We start from the raw sequence: 20,393 nt of genomic DNA on the forward strand, positions 1-20,393 counted from the left end.
ATTTTGTTTCAAAGCCAGGTAAAATAAAGTGAATGTGACAGCCCCCTAAACCTTATCTAAATTTTTATGGGCTCACAACACACTAGGACATGATTCCTGACCTACTGATCCACGCCTAGTTTCCCCACCATCGATCTACTTTTATTAATTTAAACAACTATTTCTTGAATCCATCTAAGCCAGACACTGTGGTAATGGTATTTGTCCAACAGGAGAGAATGCAGGCTCTGTGTGTGTGTGTGTGTGTGTTGTGGATATTAGCAACCCCCACCTTTAATTTATATATATATATACATATTAAACAAATATAAAGTGCAAAAGTGGAAGTAACATGCATTATGACAAATGCATTTACTACTTGCTCTTGATGTGGGATGAAAGAAAAAGTAGTAAAATGAAACAAAAACCCAAAGCCCTCAAATGGTTAAAAGTCATAGGAGACCATGGCTTATAACATACACCAGAAGCACCACCTGAGCCTTAAATTATGCTCACTTTGCTATAAGGTAATGCTAGAAACAGCAAGATTATCTTGAATTGTTGTTGATGAATGTATTATCTTTTCATTCCACAAAAATGGAAGGGAAATAACTTTAGATGAAATCGAATGAGAACTGGCACAATAGACAGTTATGGCTCCTCAGGAAGAAATAGAGAGATGCTATCTGTCTTGTAAAGATATTTTAGACAACTTTTGAGAAGTGGGCTACGTACAACCAACCTGCTCTATTGATTAAGCTGGATTGGATATATAGCGCTCTCCGGGGGTGAAGACAGATATAAGCACTAAAGCTGTTTTATGGGAAAGTTACTGTCTGCATGAACTGAGCCACTTTAAATATTAACTTTCTACATTCATATTTTAATATCCAAAAGACAGTCTATTTTACAGATAAGTGGCCTATAAATTTCCATCAGGAAAAAAAACAAATACTACTTCCTGAATTTATTTTCTAAAAGTACAAGTTTCAGGAAAAGACTTTGAAAAGAAAAATGTGTTGCTTGAAAAAATCAATGATTAAAGTTTTTTCTTCATCTAAACAAGCAACTTAGACATCAAAGGAATGCCAGTAACAAAGACAGGCCATGTGGCTTATGACATGATGTTTTGTTCATTAAGGTTTCAATTTTTCTGATAATTGTAGACTCACAAGCAGTTGTAAGAAATAATACAGGAGCTCTAAGTCCCCTTTACCTAGTTTCTCCAATGGTACCATCTTACAAAACTATACTACAATAATAGGACTGTGTGTTTTTAAGTGATATTCTCCAGGCTGCCTATCAACCGCTATCTATCCACTGTGGATACCAGCAACCCCCACCTTTAATTTGGACACACTGCACCTTGCTCTGCACATGTACTGTTTAAACTTATATGATCCATACACAACAGGCAAAGCGACTAAATCTTTGTTTCTCTAAAATACTGGAAAATTTATGAACTCACCAGGGACTTTAAAGATTACAAAATGAGAGAAGTTTCTAAGGTTTGTGCTTATCAAATAAATACAAAGAGCAACACAGGTTGATTTCTGCACCCAAGTTTCTAAACCACCATCTACTGAAATCTTTCTAGGAAAACAATTCCATGTCCTCATTTAAGACTGCCTATAAATGGTTGCCACCTTTAAAAAACGAGTCCTGTAGAATCACCTTAGATCATTTATGAGATATTGGCCTGTCTAGTACGATGTCATGAATTTCATAGTAGTAAGTACTGTTTGGGAAGTAACAAGGATTTTTCTCCTTCTCAGAGCCGTGCTTCTTCTGAAGTTTATGAGACTGTGTTTGTATTTGGACTGTTATGTCTAAAATCAGATCAAGCGCAGGCACTCGCAGATATGCAACACGTTGTGGCTCACGCCGGGATGTCAGCAGAGCGACAGTTTGATAATCAGCTCCTGGAAGAGCAAGGTCATGAATCAACTTGCATTGAATGAACCCTCTACTCCTCTAAAACCTGTCATTGGGGGATACCAAGCAGAAAGCTGTCACTGGAGTGTGTTATCTTTGCAGAAGGCTGTCAAGCATTGCAAGTCAAGAAGAAAACCCCATCAGAGAGCCCAGTGAATTGCCCTTGGCAGGCTTCCAAGATTTGGCCCTCAGGTAATACTCGGTTCCAAGATCTGATTACACATCCACCACATTCAGGTAGTCTAGGGGGTCATACTCCCATCGCAGGTCTCCAAAGGACACTCCTATCTGGAACACAAAGCAGGACTCCTGGTAGAGAAATTCTGAATGGTGACAGTAAGCACGAATCTCCATTGGGAGAGTGGAGGGGGTGGCTCTGAAGAGTTGTGCACAAATAACATACAAGTACACATGTTGGTGCTTAAAGCTATTCAAATGGGTGAATCAAGGACAGGACAGGGTAGGCTGCGAGAGGAGCACGAATGAGGCTTGCTTATGGGGACGTTATGAAAAAGCGCCCACAGCCACGAATCACTGTGCTGAGTGAGGGGAAGAAGCAATTCTATGAACAAATCAGGCCAACCCAAAGCAATCAGCCATGAAAAATCCCAGACAAATGCTGCTTTGTAGAAAGAAAATGGATCCCAAAAGCTGCACGTGCAGCCAGTTAGGTTAAAAGAAAAGGCAACTCTTGTGGCCCACAACATGAATGGGACCAAAGGGCTGATGGTGAAGTCACTTTAGCCCAGCATGAGGGCTCCAGGCAGCCAGGGCTCCTAAAGGGGTAAGAACAAAGGAATCAGAGAGAGAGAGGGGGGGGGGGGGGAGGGAGGGAGGGAGGGAGGGAGGGAGGGAGAGAGGGAGAGAGAATGTTTGATTTAATGAGTTAGGGTTATAAGAGCTCAGAATTAAGATATGAAATATATCTTAAGTATCAACAGAAGCCCGGTGGCACTAGGCAGAGATGTCTCATAACATCCCAATGTCCATTTTCAGCCCAGACAGTGGGGCACAGCAAAGCACTCTCTGCTGCTTCAGCCTATAATAGTTGCACAATAGTGACTAAGAGGGAGGCAGCTCTTTGCATTAGCAACGGTGAAAACATAACGTTTCACAGTCACGTATCCCAAAGCCCAATTCACAGAGGAGGGTAAAAGCGGACAATCAAACTGCTGGTCTGAGGGCTAAGACCAGAGAAATGAGGGCATGTCCGTCTGCATTCTAACGTAGTAAGAATTACTAACAAAGCAAAATCTCGAGGAAGGTAAGAACTTTACTTTTAACTTGTGCATCTGCACAGCACAGTCCCGCAGAGACTCCTGCAATAACAGAAGGCCCTCTGTCTGTCCTGTCTGAGATGGTGGCTGCCACCCGTGTGGCTACCAAGCCCTCGAAATGCGGCTAGTGAAATACTAGTCAAAGGGATATACAGATTCAATGCAACCCGTATCAAAATCCTAATGGCATTATTCGAGAAGTAGTAAAATCAATCCTAAAATGCCTATGGAACCACAGATGATCCCAAGCAGCCAAAACAGTCCTGACAAAAAAAGAACAGAGCTGGAGGTAAACTAGCTGCAGTAATCAAACAGTACGGTGCTCGCACAGAAACAGACGCAAAAACCAACAGCACAGAATCTAGACCCCACAAATAAACCCACAAATAAAGCCAATTAATATTTGACAAGAGAGCCAAGACTACTCAATGTGGAAAGGATAGTTTCTTCAATAAAGGGTGGTGCAAAAACCAGGATTTGCACATATAAGGAATGAAATTGGACCCCTACCGACACAACTCACAAAAGTTAACTTAAAATTAAAGCCTTAGGGTTGGGGGGTGGGTAAAAAAGATGACGAGATTAAGAAGTACAAATTAATAGTTACAAAATAGTCACAGGGAAATAAGGTTCAGCATAGGGAATATAATGAATAATATTGTGATAACTATTTATGGTGCCAGGTGGGTACTAGACTTACTGGGAGGATCACTTTGTAAATTACATAAACGTCTGCCACTATACTGTACACCTGAAACTAATATAAAATCATATTGAATGTAAACAGTAATTAAAAAATTTTTTTAAAGAAAAAAAGTGGATTAAAGCCCTAAACCTAAGACCTGAAACTGCAAAATTCAGAGGCGGTGGGGGGGTAAACATAGGAAAAGCCTCCTTGACATTGGTCTTGTTAATGATAATTTGAAGATGACACTAAAAGTATAAGTAACAAAAGCAAAAATAAACAAGTGAGACTACATCAAACTAAAAAGCTCTGCATAGCAAAAGAAATCATCAACAAAATAAAAAGGCATAATATTATACGTCAGTTATATTTCAATAAACCTGGAAAAAATATATAAGTGAAGCGACCCCCCCACACACAATAACCCCACAGAGATCTAAATGTGCACCTTCTGTGCTTTCAAACATTGCAAATAGACAATCTAACAAAGCTGGATGAGGGGAAGGCTGGTAAAACCGAGGGAGTGAATTTTAATCTTACTTCATTTTAATTAATTAAAATTTAAATATCCACATGTAGCCATTGGCCACCATATTGGACAAAAAAATTTGAAAAGCCATTCTATATACTTTACATATATTGACTCATTTAATCCTTACAACCCTGTGAGGTTGATACAATTTTATCCACATGTATCATATTTTTAAAATCTGAGGCACAGAGTGGTTAATAAAATTGCCCAAAACCACACAGCTAGTAAAGCAAGAAGCGGTTTCTCACTAAGGGCTGATTGCAAAGCGCTCACTCAGCCAGGCATTTTTGTAGCTCTGTGCAGTACCTAACAGGTAAGTCATGGTTAAGGCAAACACCAGGGACATCCAGAAATGTGTCATGTTGTTTGTGGACAGGTAAAGAAGACACAGCCTACCTGTTTTCCCTGTGTTTTTCATCCAGGTTTTGTTAGAAGACTCATTGTCGAAGCCGTCAAGCTGCAGCTCCTGGTACTCCTCGCCGACCCGAGCATGCTGGTCTGAAATGTCTATCGGAGACTGGTGGTGGCCCCCGCAGCTGACACTAGAGGTCACCCAGTGCTCAGGCCCATAGGCACCTGTTGAAAGAAAACAATACTTCAGTCCTCAGGGCTCAAGGGTCAGGGATGGAATAAATTAGAAGTAGGAAGACAAGCCCTGCACCTCCCAGGTACATTTTCCTACATGTCCCCACTCCCAAGACGTCAGTGCACTGGGAACGGATTGTGGCTCCAAGCCCTGTGCTCGACACGGCAGGAAGATTTGAGAAAAGACAGATTACTTAAGATAGTTGGCTTTGTGATTTGTAATCAAACATTTGCTAACTTTATTGCTAATCAGATTAAAAGAGCTGATTTTGAAGGGTTGTCAGAGTTGTTCATATTTTTTTTAAGTTTCCTAAAATAAGCAAAGCATTTATTCACCAGAAAATGCCTTCCCCAATTTAGCATGTTTTGCTATTGTGAACAGTATTCAACACACAACTTTTTTCTTGGTTTCTAGGAGTTAGTGAACTGGAAAAAGAAAAAATTAAAAACGAAAGCAACACAACACTGGACAAGAGTCATCACCAATAATGTCAGCAAGGAGGCCGGGTGTTCCTTTGGCAGACTGGGAGCAATTCGTCAATGTGGCCCGAGTTTGGACCCTTGTGAACTAAGGAACACACTCTCCTTCCCTCTCTGACATGGGAGACAGGGACATAAAGTTACCTTTGCACTGGGCTCATATAAAGACTCTTTGGGGACACATGCCACAGAAATAAAGAAGAGACTGCAGCTGTAACGCAGGCCCTAACGGGTGCCCGTCAGAGCAGGAAAACACGCTGTGGATGTTCCTCCGCCCTCTTTGGAAATGAACTCCTCTGGGGGCGGCGATGTCTAATAAGTTGATTACTAGTTCTGAGATTTTTCCGTCTCCAACCTTTAACTTTCTTGACATGACAAGCAGGACTATCTTGTTGGAAAAAAAATAAGATGCTTTCCTAGAAAGATTAAGATAAATCTCTTTTTGAGAGTTTGATATAGTGTTGTCTAAAGTTTACAACTTTTAGAAGATAGCACTTGGGCTATCTCAATAAAGTGTAGTGTGTATATATACATACACACACCTACACATGTGCTCCTAGGTTTTTAAGCCTCACATTTCTTCACATATCAGACCAAAGGGATTTTAGGAGACAAGACCAACCCATCCAACACCCCATATATTTGTGCCTTGCTGTATACCAGCCTTGTACAATGGACAACAAAAATACCTTACGGCAAGTCTCTTTCCTACTAAATAAGAGCCCAAACCTGTGCCCAACGCACCATCACATACTTATTTGCCACGGGTTTCCCCATCCCCCTAAGTCTGATTGAGCTCACCGCTGTTAAAAGCAATGGAACAACCAAAAAAGAGGCAGACTCAGAAAATATTTTCAGTCCTGCTAATGGAAGCTTCATGATCGCAAGAACAATTGACATAGCTCCCTAAAAATGATTCACAGTCTTGCTATCTGGCAAATAACCTGATCCAAACAGTAAGATAAAAGACACGATTAGGAAAAAACTGTTCACCAATTGGCAAACATTTAGCAACCTTGGGGCATCTTTCAAAATCATTTACAAGTGCCATAACACCCACTAGAAAAAGTTAACATCGCCATTTAGCTGCTGTAAGGACTCCAACTAAATGCGGAATGATCAAGGTCTTTCCACTCATGTTGCTTCGCCTCTTGGTCAAATTCCCTGTAGAGGGTGATGAGTCATATAGGAACAGAGCGTGTTTGCCTGTGTTCCAGACCAACTTGATTTTCATGATGCATCAATATATTTGAAGAAAAAAAAGGAGGGGACAGAGGACTTAACGAGCGGCTCCAATTGTCCTGACCACTCTTTAAATTTTCTTCCAGATGGCAAAAAAACACATTGAAAAAGTGGATAAAGTGATTGTTGATATACTTGGTGGCTAACCAAAATGTAAATTTGGTTAGCTACAATTGGGCATGTATTTTTGAAATATGGAAATTAATGTTTTAAATATTGTGTGTGTGTATGTGTGTAATGCCTTTTGGAAACTCACTAGTACAATGAAATTACACTCTGTGGGGAAAAAAATGCATGATAACATAAATCTAAACATGTTTGGCCCCAAAGAAGCACAAATGCAGCCCATCACCTGTAAACACACATAGACACCTGACAATTAACAAACTAATAAAAAAGGATCCTTTGCAACCTCTGAAAAGTCCTTAATGCTCATCTTACTTCTCATAACCTTAGCACTCTATAAAACTATAACCAGGGCTCCTACCAGTGGGATTCATTTATTCACTGGTAACAATCTGAAGATTTAAGTCGACTACATGCTTGCTTTCACACTACCACCCAATATACGCCCAAATTCAATTTTAATTGAAACTGATCTTCCACTTCAGATTTTAAATTAATTCTTCTTCGCAGGGCTTCATGCTCCAGACACCCTTGCCTTGCAGAAACCCCAGCATCATGAGTGGAGGAAACAGAACACCTTTCCCAAGCGTGGGAGTATTGATTACCTACTCTCACATCGAGGCTCCACGGCCAGTCCACACTGCATAAATCTCTTCGGTGTTAAGACACTTTATAAAGGACTGGGAATTATGTCATTAATCATTTGCCGTTGCACAAGTCTCACAGTATTGAATGCTTTGTTTTTCAAAGTGTTGAATAAATGCTTTTAAGTTAAAAACACAACACTAAATAAAGACTGTGGTTAACTTAAACCTAGTTTTTTTGGGGGGGGTACAAACCAGCAAGAAGCCTTCCTCTCCCAGGTATGACATTACCCATCAAAACAAGACAGAAAAGTCATTTGCACTTTAGATTCCTTATTGACTGCTGCTTGAAGGAGCAGGAAATTCGCATTTTGGCAGCTGGACCCAACAAACTCCAAGATAGCAGCCGCCTAACCTACAAGGCTCCGCTCTCAAAGGGGGTGGGTGAGGCACAGGGTGGAGCCCACAGGGCAGTCTGGGCTCTGCCCAAGGTAGCTTCCCCTGCTGAGAATCTTGCAGGAATGAAGCCTTGATGGAGACATGCTGCCAACACATCAGTACCAAAGAGTCTAACGGTTTAGAGTGAGTTTCTCACTCAACTATGTTGAGAAATATTTTCTTCTTAACAAATTCAACAAATGCATCTGCAACCCCTGGATCAAGGTCTGATCTCAGAGTAAATGTCCCCTTGTCCGGGAGGCTTCCCGGGGACATGGACAGGGGTCCTGCACAGTCCCAGCAATGGGCTCTCGGTTTCCTCTGGTTATTACTGTGTCATGTACTGTTTATTTGTCAGTGTCTGTCTTCACCACAAGGCGGTTACTTTATGAGAGCAGGTTCCTTCTCCATCTGTTCAGATTTATCCCAGCCTAGCACAGGGCCTTAGATAAAAATACTTTTTTTTGTGTGTGGCACAAATAAATGAACTGGAAGATGAGATTAAAGACTTGCGTAGTTCTGTCCTCTAATGATAATACAGCATGTTATCTGTGCATTGTTTTGGTTTTAATTTTATACTTTTAGCTTCTGATGTCTTACTAACTCTTTCTCACTCCCTTCATCTCAAGTTTCAGGACATCAAACAGAAAATTAAATATTCTCATCCCTATTTGTTAACACAATGAACAGCGATAAGGTAAAATAAGCTGAAAATATGCACTGTGCGTGCTGGAATCTGTGTGCCAGTGTAACAAGCAAGCCCAAGGGCGACTATAATTTGTAAAAGAAAGGAATGTGATAGAACTTTGCTTTCAATGCCTTTTGTGAAGCATAATTATTTTTAAAGTTCTCTCTCTTTTTTTCTCTGTTTTAACAGAGCTCCCTAATCAAAGAAGGTCAATCAAAATGAAAACTTAAGTCTTGTTAATCAATTCATCACTGTATTCATTTAAAGATTGATTCGACACTTGCTCATTGCCAGCCCCATGGCTGAGAAATGGGCGCCAGGGAGCAGGGCTGTCCCAGTTCCCTCGGGCAGCAAACGCTGCCTGCGGCTCTGTCTTCTCATCTGTACAACACGAAGAGTTAACGGTCCACCTCAAAGGATGTTGTGAAGATTATATGAGATAATCCATGTAGTTTTTATATATATATATGTCTTTATTGATCTCAGAGAGAGGAAGGGAGAGAGAGAGAGAGAGAAACATCAATGATGAGAGAGTCATTGATCGCTGCCTCCTGCACGCTCCCAACAGGGGATCAGGCCCGCAACCCGGGCACGTGCCCAGACCGGGAATCGAACTGCGATCTCCTGGATCCCAGGTCGATGCTCAACCGCTGAGCCATGCCTGGCTGGGCCATGTAAAGTACTTTTAACAGAGGCAAACAATAAAACTCAGTAAGGGGTGGCTGCTACAATTACGGTCATTGTCATGGTTATAAAAAGTGCTTAAGTCCTGGAGAGCCTGACTGTACCATGGAGGGAACAAACGTGCAGTCCAACCAAGGGCTAAGGCAGGTGGGGGCAGGCATTTTGCGGGATACAAAGAGAGAGGGGGGTCTCCCTGAGGAAAGGACTTACAGAGGAGGGGACACTAGAGGCCACCCACTCCCTGAGTGCCGAGAACTTTACTAGGCCCTGGTGCTTCCCACTTGGGCAGAGGGCAAGAGTCAAAGATACAACTGACCGCTCCGTGAGGTGGAGTTAATCCAGCATCAGCTGGACTTAGTGACCCGCTTCCAAAGAAGAGGGCAGGAAAGAGAAAGTCAGCAACTTCCAGAGGAGAAGGCTGGTGAATAGATGCCACCGTAGCCAAGCCGGGAAGGTTCACGTCGCGTGCGCTATCACGGACCATCGTGGTAAGAAGGGCAGGGCACTTGGCCTCCATGGGATTCTCTCTCAAAATCCATGATCCTAGTCCAGTCACCAGGGAGCCCCCCGAGACACACCCAAACCAGAGAACATTCCACAAAACACTTGGCCAACGCTCCTCAAAAATGCCACATCCATGAAAAACAAGGAAAGACTAAAAGAACTGTCACAGACCAAAGACGACTAAGGAATCACGACAGAAACTGCAATGTGCTATTCTAGATTTGCGGGGCCAAACAGACACACTGGCGGAAACCTCCAGAGCTCTGAGCGGAGCCTGGAGTTCAGTTAACGGCCACACAAGATTGTTGGCTTCCTCACTGACCCTGTTCTATATGGTCATTTTTGGTGGTTACTTTGTCAATAAGATGAAGACATATTTATAAAACTAGACAGAAGCTAAATGAAATCTAAGTTTGGTTAAATGGGTTATATTTTAAAATCCAAGTTTTACTGGGCTCACTGTTAGATGCCTGGGGGCAGACCTAAAGCCTACGAGATGAAGGAGACCATCACTGGTGCACAGATAATGCCGGGGCGGTGGTCCTACCCTCTTTGATAACGCCGGGGTGGTGGTCCTACCCTCTTTGATAACGCCGGGGTGGTGGTCCTACCCTCTTTGATAACGCCGGGGTGGTGGTCCTACCCTCTTTGATAACGCCGGGGTGGTGGTCCTACCCTCTTTGATAACGCCGGGGTGGTGGTCCTACCCTCTTTGATAACGCCGGGGTGGTGGTCCTACCCTCTTTGCATAACAACATGTGCACAGAGCAAAGCCCAAGGAAAAGAGGCTGGCTACAGAGAACACAGCCAGCTGGGGGCTGATATTTCATTAGATAAAGTTACATAAAAACCGTACAAAGTTGGAGAAATTCACTTTTAAAAATTATAGTTAAGCAACAATGTTGTTACCTTAATTTATGGCTCATTCGTACATTAAAAGAACCCAATTCACCTCCTTGGGGTACCATTAACCAGTCGCTGTATTTTTCCCATTTTCAGGTGCTCCGATTCAGTAGGCCGGCAACGGGAAGACATGTTCCTACGGTATGGAGACGAAATCACACGGCTGGAGGTTAACTCTAACGGGCCCGTTCAGGCTGGAGAATTCCCCACGTGCAAATTATGGCAAATACCGTAAATCTGGGCTCGAGTCTGACACCCCACTTGCTGTTCGGTGTTTCTTTAAAGAAGATTTAGCCCAAAGAACTTGGGTGACATGCATACATTTTGAACCAAATTAGTTATTTTGTTCAAAGAAAAAGAAAATAAAAATCTGAGAAACATTTCATTTTGCCTACCACCTCGAGCACTACCGCTTGAAAAGTCCAAATATGAACAAATATAACTGGCTGGCAAAAGGCTTCTCTACAATCTGACAGTCTCACTTTAATATAGTTAGCTTTTAATACCTACCCTGAGAAAAGAGATAAAAGGGCTACTTTTAGAGCATATAAATCACACTTTTGTCTAAAAGCAAGGAATTTCAAACATCTACCTATGATTTGTGTCCCAAACAATGGTTTCTTTAAATACATAAGAGGTTCTTTGCAGAAAATATGCACACACCTTGAATTTATTTTGCCACAATACATTTAAATAGTGGTTTCTATTTACTAATGAAAAGCCATTAAAAATAATGAATTCCGTCTAAATCTAATTAAAAACCAAACTAATATACACGTTATGTGTTGTTTCTAGTCAAATATGCCTATTAATGCCTCCCTCAAGGAATTTATATTGAAAATATTACCTAGATCCAGGGTTATTACCCTGCATCTTGTTGTCTACTTTTAACCAACAGAAACAGTCCAAAAATATGTGTTCATTTTGTTGCTTAATAGTATAATTAATGCTTTTTCTTCCAAATCAAAAACACATCTTTAAACAATTCCATTTTTTAATTAAAAAGCTTTATGGGATTTAGCTTAGAATTCTTTTACATTATCCACTACTGGTAACTTAATTAACTTTTGTACATTAATTGTCATATATGAAAAGAAAAAGTGTTAAAAAGCATCTGTATTGCTGATCTCTACTGTTTTCGTTTGTTCGTGTATAATAAGGAAGTTTTTCAGTGTTGTTGGTAGGAAAAAAACTAATTTTTAAGCCAGTTAAGGTACATTTTACCCTGCCAAATAATAAAATAGTTTGGTAAATTTTTCATTTCTAAATTTTAGGGATAAACACTTAATTCCCCCCTTTCACGTTAATGGTGTGTTTTAAGTTACTTAATCATAATACCAGAAATGCATCAGACAGTAACACCAGAAATGGGAACTACTTTGTTGATTTTTTGAAATAACAACTATTATTTGTTTCATTTCCCAGGGTCGCTATTTTAGGACTGAATGTTAAAACTAATTTCAGGTCAAATGTGAAACAGCACAAATCTCAAGACTGGGATTCTCCAATTCTAACCCTGATGCTGAAGATCTCTCTGGAGCCTGTTTTACTGTTCTAAAAACTGAGAGTATTATAAAGAGTGAAGATGCCAATAATAAGTACCTGGGAGGTCAGAGCCATAGACCTTCAGGCTGATTGATAGTGACATCTGCATGGGTGTCAGATGACAGTAGTCAAATTTGCACCCTGCGCATGCAATTCACAGCCTGGAGGATCTTAAATTAAAGACAAAGTCCTGTGCATGTTTAGATGTATCTGAGATTTACAAGGTTTATCTCTCCAGTTGAACCTACCCACATCCAAACATGCAATCAAAATTTCTACTACTAATTGGAATGGCTTATTCACTCAAAATCTAACTAATATTATTTAAAGTTGGGTCAACTTTAATTTTGCTTCTTTGTGCATGTTACATGGAATTGTTTACAAAAAGCATCTGAGCTATAAACAAAAAAGTCACAGTTTTTATTGTCCAATGCCTAACATCTGAGGTGTTTATAAAATGTTTGTTCCGGACCTGAAGTTTTCAACCTTCAAGTCAAGTTTATGTTCAAAGCAGCCAACACTCTCCATGTGACAAAGATCTGTTCTTTCAGAATACTGACTGTCCCCATGAAACCGGACATAAACTATCATCCAGGGACTAAAAAGGTCCCAAGGCAAAGTAGAAAGAACACTGAGTAAGAAGATTAGCACCTTGAATTCTAGTTCAAGGATGTAAATAAGCTTTAACTCACACATTAGTGCTAAATGACTACATGATGATTTATCCATAACGACAAGGTAATTAGCATCCTCCATCAAGGGTACCAGAGGACCAAGTGGTGACAGCCAAGCCACAAATCTGCTCCTTCCATTCCAGCTTCAACTCTGGAAGGTGGAGCTGAATGAGGCAGTGTCGATCTTTGTAACGATTCAATTTCCTTACACACAGATTATAAGATTATATTATATCATCTCTAAAACTCAAAACAGTTCTACATTCGATGGAACGCTCCTTACAGCATCTGGAAGAATCAAATAGGCACAGAACACATTTTGTTAATATTCTAGCAGACATTCAACCCCACTGGATACATTCCTAAAAGTACCCACAGGGACCTGGTGAGGAAGGACTGAGAAACTGTAAGAAACAGAGCACGTCCAACAGTACTCTGCACATACTGACTGTTCAATCAACAGGATTCGCTCCACCATCCCCTGGAGACCACAGCCAGCCCCTCAGTTCTGGATGGCATAACCCTGCTCCTGGGATCCAGAAACAGCTCCCCACTGGTACTTGGCAATCAGTTTTGTTCTTTCCTCCTAGATAAAGAAATTGACTCGGAAGGGATGTTAATCCAGGACTGAGCCAGTTAGGTCGGTACTTTGCGAAACAAAACAGCAGACTTTTTGTTCAGAGCCTGAGGGAAGACCCCACCTCCCTCCCCAAAGGTAAATAAAGGAAGAAAGTGGACTGAAGGGAAACTGGAGCCAAGGCTGACAAGTAAAAAAGACTGGAGGGGGCAAAAAAAAGGGGGGGGGGGATACAGGGAGGACCTGATCAAGCCATTCCTGAAATTTAAATTTTATCTTTAGACTTTTCCATTTTAAGTCTTTGTATTTAAAATAGCTCGAGTAGGCTTTCTGCTATTTGCAACTTAAAAATATAAGATATAATCAGGATGTTGGTATAAAAAGACCAACACTAAATTATTCAATTCTTTCTACATTCATCACGGGGCCAAACATGTCACATTATAAAGATAAAAATCGAGAGTGCACGCGGGATGAAACACAGACGGATAACATCTCCCCCGTCCCCTTTCTTCCGGCCCTTCCCCTAGAGAAGAGGAATGAACTGGGTAAGGTTTAAAGATCTCATTTAGACAAAAGGAGAGGGAACAGCTCTGAAGTCCCCGGCTGTACAAGTCTTCCTCCTGGTGACACCGGAGTCACAGGACAGGAATCCCTAAAAGGCTTCATGGGAACCGCTGCCTCCACCAGTCTCCTGCCTCCGAGCAGAGCCTCAGCACAAGTTTGCACGCAGGGAAGGCTGGCCCAGGGGACCGAGGGGACCGTGCTCTACTCCCCAAGGTCAACGCTGTACCCGAGGCAGGGAGGGCGCAGGGGGGTGACCAACACCCTCCCGAGGCGCCTGCAGGAGGAGGGCAGGCTCCCAGCGCACCGAGTGCCAGCAGAAATGCTCTCGGGGGCGCCGTGTACACATAAAGTGCCACGTTTCTGAGGTGAGGCCAAGACCACGCGACGGATCCTGTGCCCGTCACACTGGGACTAGTTGCCTTTAGCTGGCACTTTCCTCTATTTCAATAGGTTTATAGTGTAAGTGACTTACAGTGAAGGGGGTCCAGAAAGAAGACTGGAGAGATTTAGCAGAAGTAATGTGACGAGAGAACATTAACTCCCTTCATTCAACTTACCCCTGGACCCTTCACTAACCTGCTCCTATCTCTGCTCCCCTTCCTCGGCCTCAGGCACTTCTCTTCCCAGGGGCTAGGATTAGGGTGAGGCATTCACCAAGAACTCAGTTACAAAGACAAATAACATTTTAATGTAATATTTTAACGTTTAAAATGATTTACCCCCCCTAAAAAATCCATGATGAACAAAATATTTAAAAATTAAAGATATTATCGGTAAGAGTGTTGCTATACAAAGTCATAGTGAAGTCTGAGGCAAAAGGAAAAATCAGTGGTCAAAAATATTGCATTAAAATAGTTTATTTTGATCGATGAGTTTTTTGACACCTAGTCCCAGCCCTACGATAAGTGACTGAGTGACATTTAATAGCGCACATCAAGAAAATGACACCGGTAAGGCATCATCCACTGGAAGAAAATTCACTATGTGCCAGACATCGTGATGAAAACTTTCTACATTTTATCTTCTTAAATCTTTCAACAACTCATGTCAAGTATGTACTAGTTTCCCCATTTCACACATGAAAAAGTTGAGGTTCTGAAGCTAGAAAACTTGCCCTCACACAGTCAAGGACAGACAAAAAAGTGAATTCTGTCCCTATGAAACTAACCCACACCCTAAAACAGGAGTCTGCAAACTACGGCATGGGAGTCAAACCAACCTCACCACCTATTTTGTAAATAATAAAGTTTTATTGAAACACCAACGCATCCATTCTATGGCTGCTTTCATGCTATAACACCAGAATTAAATAGCTGTGAAAGAGACAAAACCTGAAATATAATAGGAAAGAACTGGCAATCATGTAAATATCCATCAGTAGGAACTTGTTAAACAAACTATATCCATTACTTACTACCATACAATGGTTCCAAAGTAGATCATCCTAAGCCCTGGCCCATGTGGCCCAATGAGCATCTCCTGAGCACCGAAAGGTCGGGTTTGGGAATGATTCCAGGTCAGGTTGAGACAGGTCAGTAAACCCAGAGAAGCAGAATAGGGAAACTGAGGCAGGTAGCTGAACAAACTGACGGTGCATTTTACAGCAGATACAGGTCACCTCCCTAGAAATAACATCTAGGCCTCAGTTGTATTTCATCTCCAGACCCAGAAAAGCAGCAAAACCATGTGGGTGACACCAGGAACAGCTGCAACACTCACAGTGACCAATCAGTGAAGACCACAACCCTCAAGGAGCACACCTAGAAAAACTGACTAATGTTCTGTTGAAACCCTCCCCTAAGATTCCCACCTACAGGAGAGAAATAAAAGCCTCAAGGCAAAGGACTCAGTGCATTGGGTCCCTCTGGGGAGCATCCCCCCAACACACACCATTCCTTTTCCCCTCTTCTTCCCCCACATGCATACATCTCCTAAACCCTAAGGGACCCATGGGACTTGCAACCTGGGGAGTAATGGGCAGCAGCAGCTCCTTACAGGCTAGTCCCCTGAACCTGACCCCAAGGCCCTCTTTTCTTTAACTTCCCAGAGACCTAGGGCAGCCCAGCCTGGCTCTCCTGTTGCTTCTTTTATACTAAGTACTTTTTTGTTTTATGTCCCCAACTTTAATAAATATTCCCTCATAGTCACCTGGACTTATGAATTTTTTCCTGAACGAAGTCAAGAACCCACACACTACTGGCCAGCCCTAGGCAGACCTGAGCAGGGCCAGGTCCCCTTTCTGCTAACAAGGTCACATGCCCAGGTTGCAGGTTTGGTCCCGATCGGGGTGGGTACTGGAGGCAACTGATCCACGTTTTTCTCTCACATCACATCGATGTTTCTCTCTCCCTCTCCCTTCCTTTCTCTCTACAATCAATATTTCTAACAACTATAAAAAAAAAAAAAATAGCAGATAATCCTACTCTAGATAAATTCCAAGTGAATCCAAATTTAAATATTTAAAATAAATAAAATACAAAAAGTGCAACCACGCAGAAACCTTATTTTCTTTAATCTGGCTTTTTACTTTGATTTTTTCCCTTGGACTCAAACCGGCCTCACCTAGAACCCTGACTCACCCACTTCCCTCTCCCTTGCTTAATTGTTAAGCCCTCAGGGCAATGAGGTTCTGGTCAACAACCAGTAGGTTTAGAAACAAGGTCCTGGGTCTACTGACTATTGAGACAGAGTTTTCAGTCAAACTAAACTTAGTATTTTTGCCTCAGTTGTGTTTTAGCTCCAGACCCAGGAAAGTGAAAGGATCCCACAGAACAAATCCTTGTGAAACTGGACAGAACAGCTCCATCGCTGATCAGGACCAAGTGCAGTGATCATTACCCCTACCCTGGCACCAGCCAACCAGCAGAGGCCAGGACCTAGCCCTACTGGTCACCATGATTAATGATTTTTTCTCTATATATCCATCCTCTGGAAGCCATCAGGGAAGCCAGGTCTTTGAGCATGAGCTACCTATGACTCCAGGCAAGGCACAATGTCCTTAAAAAATCCTTACTTTCTTGGCTGCAAACTCCTATCGGTGTCTTATTGGGCTTAGAAACACGATGGCAAATGGGCCCCTTCAGTTTTGTAACAAAAGCAATTGTGAAAAAATTTGGAGTTGGGAAAGCATTTTTACATATCACATTAAAAAAAACAACGGAAAACCCAAAGGCAGAAAACACGGACAACATCAAATACTTTAAAGAAATATTTAATTTTCTGATTGCAGAAAGCACCATCAAAAACATCAAACAAAAGTCAGCAAAAACATTTGCAACTCATACCACACAAGGGAAAGTTCTTTAATATATCAAGAGATTCTAGGAATTGATAAACCCAAAACACTACATAAAAATGGGCAAGGGATACGAACCAAGAGTTCAAAAAAGGAAGTTCAAAAGGTTCCTTAATGTAGGAAAGCTGCTGTACCTCACTAATAACGAGAAACACAAATTAAAATGGTATAGATGCATTCTTTCATATACTGAATGCAAACATCAAGGTGTTTGATTGATTACACACTATTAGCAGAGATGTATTCAAATTACTTTCATTGAAGGCTACTGAGAGACTGATATAATCTTTACGAAAGAAAATTTGGCAACAACTATTGAAATTACAAACGTGCCCTCCTGTGAGCCTGGTGTTAATTATACAGACACACCTGCAGTCACGCAAGGTTAAGGTGAGTCATGGCAGCATCCGGGGAACATCCAAGGCTGGAAACAAGGTAAATACCCCTCACCAAAGGGCTAATTACCTGAATTATGGCAAACCGATGTAACGGAACAGTGTAAAACTGGAAAATAAAAAGAAACCCCCTGAAGCTAAAATGGTAAAACTTCAAAGTTATATATTTTAGTGTAAAACCCAATATACATAATAATATGCTACCATGTGTTCAAAACATCCAAGATAAATGACCGTCTGTGTACTTACTGTATGGCCATAATGCACCTCCGCAAGCACACAAAAGAGGCCGTACCATTAGCAGATGAAGGTGGGGGAAAGGGAGGGGGGATTTTCAATGCTTACTTTCTTTTGCTCTTTGAACTTTAAACCATATTAATATATTATTTATTTAAAAGCTAAATTTTAAAAATTCAAAGAAATTTTAAATGGAGGAAGAAACATCTGATACTATTCGGGGGGGGGGTAGTTGCAAAGCAACTATTAGGACATTACATCGTATCACATGAGAAAAAAATTACATACAAGTCAAACCAGAGATGGAAAAGACACAGAGATTAATAAGAAACTTGCTAAACTGTTAATGGTGCTTATCTTTGGGATGGGAGATCCAAAGATGTTAGTATGATCTAGGAAGATATTAATTTTGTGAATGCATACACACAGCACTTCTGTAATTAACAGCAACAATGTACTTTTAATAAGTGGACACATACAGTTCTAAGTCTTGACTGGGAGCATTCTCCATGCACTCCAGACCCCCGAGGCCCTCATGAGTCACGGCAGGCACGCTCCACGTGTGGAATGCTGCCCAGCAGAGTGGAAGCTGGCGCTTGAGGGCAAAATGTTACTCTTTTTTATCTTTAAAGCACAGATATACATAGAGTCCATGATCAGATATAGAACCTACCTACGGTATTCAACTGTCATGGGCTAGGGGAATGATTAGGGGAGAAAATGTCTAAAAAGGCACCTCTGGGGAAGGGGCAATAATAGAAAACAAGGTTGAGAAAAAATGGAATATGGAATTAGGTGGGCAAAAAAAATCCTCGGGTCTTTTTCATGTGACTGTTACGTCAGACCCCTATTAAGGCAGATATTCTATTTTAATCTTAAATCAGACAAAGATTTTAAAAAGCCAACATTACTAAGACATCATTATGTTCCTCACTGAAATTTTGTATTTTACCCAATATGAAAACCCTGTAAGTGAATAATACACCTATTACTACAAATGGAAAACTGAGACTCAACTTGGAGCAAACACTGAGCTGTGGTTTGCACCAGACTGCACAACTCTACCATTTGGATGCCCTTCCTGCTGCTTCTCCACTAAATCATATTTAATTTTCACCTGCCACTTAGGAACTGGGGAGATCCTGTTTTTGTCACCTAATTTCACACCTATGCCTCCCAGCGACCTGCCCTTCCCAAATTTAATAAAGCCATGTCCTTTGTTCCATTGGTTGCTAAAAAGGCTCAGAAGGCCTCGGGCAGTGACAGAGCTCCCCAGGAAGCGGTTCTCAACCTGGTCCGAATCCCCTTTTCTTCGTTGCACCTCTGAGACTATGGAGAGACACTGACACTGGGTCCAGGTTACCTGTGAAACCCAGACACCCATGTTGGTTGCACTGGAAATTTTCATCATGTTTTCAACACATGGCAGAACTCTAAAATGGGGGGGAGGAGGGGGCGTGCAAAGAACCTACTGGAAGAACACACCCGTCAGTGCAGGCACCGGATAAATAAGGGTTGCGTGAAATAAATGAGCCAGAAGGGAAATATAAAAAAACAAATCTGTGAAAACACCCAAAGGGCCAGCTTTCTTCTTTTTCATTCCGTCAAAAAATTTGTGGTGAAATAAAATGTTTGATAAAACCCTTCATAAATCTTAAGGTCACGATTATATTTTTAGGGACTCAGTAGATCACTGGAGAAACAATGCAACTGTAAGACTTACAAATGGCATCTATTTGCATTGACAGCAAAGAAAGTGGCACCATAAACAAAAAAAGGCATCCTGTAGAAAGAGACCAGGAATTTTTTTGGTAAGTGAAGCTCTCTTCCGTTTCAGGATTTAAGTGGCAAGATGTGCCCATGGACAATGACAACATTGGCTCCCAGATGCTGAGCCAACTGGAGAACTTGATTAAAAATAAAATCCACGTTCCTGAGCACAGTTGCAGCATCTCCAAGAGTGGGGTGGGGGAGCTGGGTTTGGGGAGCAAAGAAAACAGCCATGAACAGTGAGTACCAAGAGCTGAAGTGGTGCACTCAGTGCTTTGCAGGAATCGCCTCGCACGGTTCTCTCACATCACGAGCTTCACTGTTATCCCTGTTACACAGATGAAGGGAGGCAGGGGTCAGAAGGTACCCTGTCCACGGCCACTCTCTAAGCAAGCAGCTTGGAACCCTCCGCTTCTGGCCCACTCCCTATATACACTAACATTTACAGGCCACTGACAATGAACCAAAGGCCATGGATGACCTTGTTTGCTCCTGACAGTGCTACCCCATTTTAGGGAGGAAGATAGTACAGCCTAGAAAGGTTAAATTATTTGGTATTTAGATCACACCACTAAGCAAGTAGTGGAGTGAGGCTTCAAACTCAGATAGTTGGCTCGAGAAACGCCCGTTGAAATACCTGCTAGAGTAAAAGCTAAATGGGTAGATACTTCTGGGCAGTTCTGGTATCAGC

General features: G+C 41.7%; 1 protein-coding gene across 4 annotated transcripts in view; it reads right to left on the reverse strand.

Annotated features, from left to right (window-relative positions):
* PTPRG (protein tyrosine phosphatase receptor type G) overlaps window positions 1-20,393 on the reverse strand; it is a 640,558-nt gene that overhangs the window by 264,210 nt on the left and 355,955 nt on the right. For all 4 annotated transcript variants that reach the window (XM_081160462.1, XM_081160461.1, XM_081160464.1 and 1 more), the window contains exon 3: window positions 4,805-4,984. In XM_081160462.1, coding sequence (XP_081016588.1) covers window positions 4,805-4,984 — 180 coding nt within the window. The remainder of the gene's footprint in view (window positions 1-4,804; window positions 4,985-20,393) is intronic.

The sequence above is a fragment of the Miniopterus schreibersii genome, assembly GCF_964146895.1.
Source record: "Miniopterus schreibersii genome assembly, chromosome: 15".
Classification (NCBI taxonomy): domain Eukaryota; kingdom Metazoa; phylum Chordata; class Mammalia; order Chiroptera; family Miniopteridae; genus Miniopterus; species Miniopterus schreibersii.